General features: G+C 31.1%; 1 protein-coding gene across 1 annotated transcript; it reads left to right on the top strand.

Moving 5' to 3' along the window:
- Nucleotides 1-1,008: 1,008 nt before the first annotated feature.
- LOC148599313 (uncharacterized) lies at nt 1,009-4,053 on the top strand. The gene is made up of 3 exons (XM_088558373.1): nt 1,009-1,313; nt 2,314-2,436; nt 3,545-4,053. The coding sequence occupies exons 1-3, from the start codon at nt 1,197-1,199 to the stop codon at nt 3,968-3,970; spliced, it is 666 nt and encodes a 221-aa protein (XP_088414499.1). The 5' UTR covers nt 1,009-1,196; the 3' UTR covers nt 3,971-4,053.
- Nucleotides 4,054-4,275: the final 222 nt, after the last annotated feature.

Here is a 4,275-nt window from a genome sequence, read left to right as displayed (position 1 = left end):
GATCTCGCCTTTTTAATTCAATCTTGATTTTTATCCCATTCTAAACACAACCTTAAATTCCTCTGAGTTTAATCTCCAATGACCAGTTCTTTTTGTCAATTCTTAGACTTAAATTAGAGTACTAGTATCAACTTAAAATAGTCATACATGTTAGTAATGTATCACGTGCAACTAATTATAATACATGTATGCATCCTGTAAACCAAAAGTACATGTATGATTATGGACAAACGTCACAAGAAATTGATATTGCTCATGTGCTGCCGAAATCCCCACATAGCGGAAAACCCCCGTCTCATATATTGTTAGGAGTAATGTATCACGTGCAACTAACTTTATATAATATATGTATGCATCCTGTAAACCAAACGTACATGTATGATTATGGACAAACGTCACAAGAAATTGATATTGCTCATGTGCTGCCGAAATCCCCACATAGCGGAAAACCCCCGTCTCGTGTATTGTAGGAATAATTCACAAGGATGTTTCCAATTTAATACGGATATTTTCTAACACGATATATATCTAGTGGTTCTTTCCTGTTTTCAGTTTAAGGCCATACCACTTTAATTATCAAATTCACATTTGTATTATATACAGTGTAAATGTTGATCCACTTTTGTTAGTACAAAGTAAGGCAAAAGTACAATATCTTTGAAGTTGCAAATATAAGAAATAATATAGAAAAAGAAGTTTTTTCGTAAGAGCCTGAACGTGTGATTTATACTAGATTTTATTATTAAAAAAACACACTCACCATTGTAGCTTTACATAGGTGTATATGTAAAAATTAAGTTGTAAAATTACAAAAGATGTCTGAGGTGTATAACGATTCATGTGATGTACCGGCTGAAGGTAAAAAAAGACAGATAAAAGGATTTAGTTAATTAACACCCCCTTAAAATCGAAAGAAGTAAAACAAAAAAAAAACAACAACAACAAACAAATAACAAAAAAAAATTGGATTGTCCTTTTGACATAGTTTCTATAAATAGTAATTATTATGATTTCAATGATTTCTCAATTCGTACGATTTATTAGATTCGTGTATTTCACATTAGCTGTATTTTTCCATTCCAACATCATATAAATCTCGGCTATCGGTAAAACCCAAAACTGTCTTTAAAAAGGAGGGTAATCAGAAATGTTCTCCACAAAGATAATCTTGTTTGCGAAGAAACTGAGATTTAAAAATGGACCTGAACGTTAAATTTTCATTTTTATTTTCGGACAAAAAGTGGATGTTAAAGGACTTAGTAACCAAACTTGCCGAGGGTAAAACATATGTTAATGACCTAGTGGTTGATTATGTAAGTTAATTCTCTTGTTTGTTTGTTTTTATCACATTAACTCTCGTTGACGATATTTTATATTTTATCTACACTAGATAAAAACAGTGTAAACTTCTTCTCCATTCGAATTCAATATCAATTGTTCCGCAAAAAATAACATTCTTAATTGCATGCAGTGATAGTCAATCAGATTTGTAATATGTAACCATATTTTTCCCAATTGTAAAAAAAACACTTTTATTTACCCTGAGTGCGAGCAGTTTTCCTTTGGATACACAATGTATACATTTATGTAATGAAGAGAAACAGACTCGACATTTCTCTAGTACAATCGTTCAAATCTTCTAAATATTATGATTATTAGAATATGAAAATTTAAAATGACAATGATAGTAATATTATTAACGAAGATTCTGATTGGTGGTACCTTTGACGGTGTATTATTTTCATTAACTTGATTATTCACTAGTTTTTGTTTTGAGTACTTCTCGTATACAAATATATTGATATTTTCCTATAGATAAATTAGATTATTATACAGATAGCAGTTATTTACCGAATGTTCCCAGTGTAAAAGAATCGGTAATTTTACTCGCGCACTTTCTCCAGCAAAAACTTCACAACACGAATATCAATCCTCCGTTTACAAAATATAAAATTCATATTGAAAATAGCAATGAATAATTGGGGAAATCTACAGTATATAATAATAGGATAATCAAATGGTTGTCGTGAATAACCAAAATATGATCACTCGTGCAAAGAACGCATAAAGATTTAACTCGTGCGCGGAACAAGTTAAATCTAGGCGTTCTTCGGCACTTGTGATCATATTTTGGTTATTCACTCTTTCCAATTAATTATCCTATTATTCTAATGCTGCTGATGAGTGGTTACTTCTTGAAACACGTGTACAGCATTATCATTTGCAATATATATGATTGGTATTCTTGTATTATATTTATCATTATTACCAAGATTAATAATGTAATTTTGATAATTCTTTTATTTTTTACAGGCTAAAAAGGTTCATTCAAAAAGAAGAGTTGAACATATTAAAGAACTTGTAAAGAAAGAATTCGAAGCGTCATCAATACGGAAACTATGTGATGAAACCATGGTACAGAGGGCATATGAACAAGTAAGTAAAGGAACGACCATTTGATTTTGAGTGGATGGATTGGGGCTTAGACGATTTCTTTGGATCAAAATATTTTTTGCGTCTTGTTAACGATTTAAATATTTATTTTTCACATGATTCATCGAATCAAATGATTTATTTTCTTAAATTGTTAAAGCTTAAAGTTTGGATCAGAGTGATTTGAAAGGATCGAATTTACTCTAATTTACCAACTTGAAGATAAAAACGGACCTGGCAATGCATTGTATATGGACCGGTTGGACGTCTTTTTACACTTACACTACATTGTATATGGAAATTCGTTAGATTTAATATTCGACATGAAACATTAAGAACTTTGGAAATTCAATGGCTAATCATAAGCTGAAAATAATTAGGTTAAGTACCAAACAAGCTATTAGGAGTACTCCATGTAGATTTTACAACAGGACGAAGTCCTCATATCGCTAATCAATGTGACCTTTGACCTTATAAGCAATGAGATCTCGATTTCAGTCTGACAGGAAGATAAAATGTTGTACCGAGGAAGATCTTTACTAGTTCTTTACTTTAACAAAAGCAAATTAAATGTTTATCTGTTTATGACTCTGTAAAATTAGGTAGAAAAATAAATCCTAGTTAATGCAAACTTTGATTAAGAAATGAATGTTTCATATTTTGTTTCAACGGTGTGTAAAAGCGTTGCACATATTCAATAAAGCGGTACATGTGAGATTATTGTTCAAAATATGTGACCGATCAAGGCTTTTACATGCCAATGAAGCGTAAACAGATAAAAAATTCATTTTTATAATTACTTTTAGTATGTTTCTCTTATATTTATTTCTATCTAACTTCAAATGAAAATATCAAAATGCAATATACAGTGATAAAAAAGTAGTTCATTCACTTCTAGGCGTGGTCTATGTAAATAGCTAGAAGATAAAACATCACGTGTTAAGCCGATTATCCAATGAGATAAACGTATATGAATTATATGAACAATAAATGTAATATGAAAATATCAATATATTCAACTTCGTCCTCTTACAGCTTACACCTACCTCATATTATGTTAATCCCCGTATCGACTATCATTGTAATATAAATTTCCAATCGAATATTTCAGTTGAAGAAGACATGCGAAGATACCAAGTCACATGTTGATGATCTAGTTAAGACAAAACTAAAGGACGTTTGTGAAAAGGAGATGAGCGATTTCGAGAAGAAAAAGTTCAAGGGAGAATTGAAACCAAAATTACGAGATGTGAAACAGAATCTTCAAGAGATCATTAGTAGTCTGAAAGATGACGATAGCAATCCGGAAGTTGATTTCAATGACGTTGCACATTCGGACAATGAAGACCGTGATACGGACAATGAAGCAAATGACGCACATCCATGTAACAAGGATAGATTTGCCAACATTATAAACGACTTTGGTCGTTTTTATTACGCGTTCCTAGTTCTTGACACAGAAGATTTTAATTACTCAAAGATCGTCAATTTGTGCTGTCAAGACTTTCATGGTTCAATTGTTATTTCCAAACTTTAAGAAACTATTATTTTCACTGTGTGTGATTTGTCTGTCTTTTTTTTTATTTATACATGTATGTTGTAACGAAACGTTGATGAGTGTGTTGGTTGTGTTGATCTGTGTGTATTGACCATTTATTTTTTAAATCAAGTCATTATAATGATAAGCTCATTTATAACTCAAATCAAATATGAAAACTAACTACTGTATCAAACCCGCAAGGAAAAAGCACTCAATATAGAGCACGTTGTGTTAGAGAGTTGTCATCGCATACATGTAGAATATTAAGAGGGTAAATATTATTTCCGTTCAGTCAGTTTATC

Source organism: Perna viridis, chromosome 13 (genome assembly GCF_037379345.1).
Source record: "Perna viridis isolate PV_CMFRI_1.1 ecotype Kerala chromosome 13, ASM3737934v1, whole genome shotgun sequence".
NCBI classification, from domain to species: Eukaryota; Metazoa; Mollusca; class Bivalvia; order Mytilida; family Mytilidae; genus Perna; species Perna viridis.
Note: the sequence above shows the minus strand (reverse complement) of the source record. Positions and strands in the feature narration are given on the sequence as shown.

Excerpts from the sequence above, each read along its gene's own strand:
- LOC148599313 (XM_088558373.1), top strand. The coding sequence starts at position 1,197 with ATGGACCTGAACGTTAAATTTTCATTTTTATTTTCGGACAAAAAGTGG. Across the intron at positions 1,314-2,313 it reads ATGACCTAGTGGTTGATTAT|GCTAAAAAGGTTCATTCAAA; the intron begins GTAAGTTAATTC and ends TATTTTTTACAG. Across the intron at positions 2,437-3,544 it reads TACAGAGGGCATATGAACAA|TTGAAGAAGACATGCGAAGA; the intron begins GTAAGTAAAGGA and ends CGAATATTTCAG.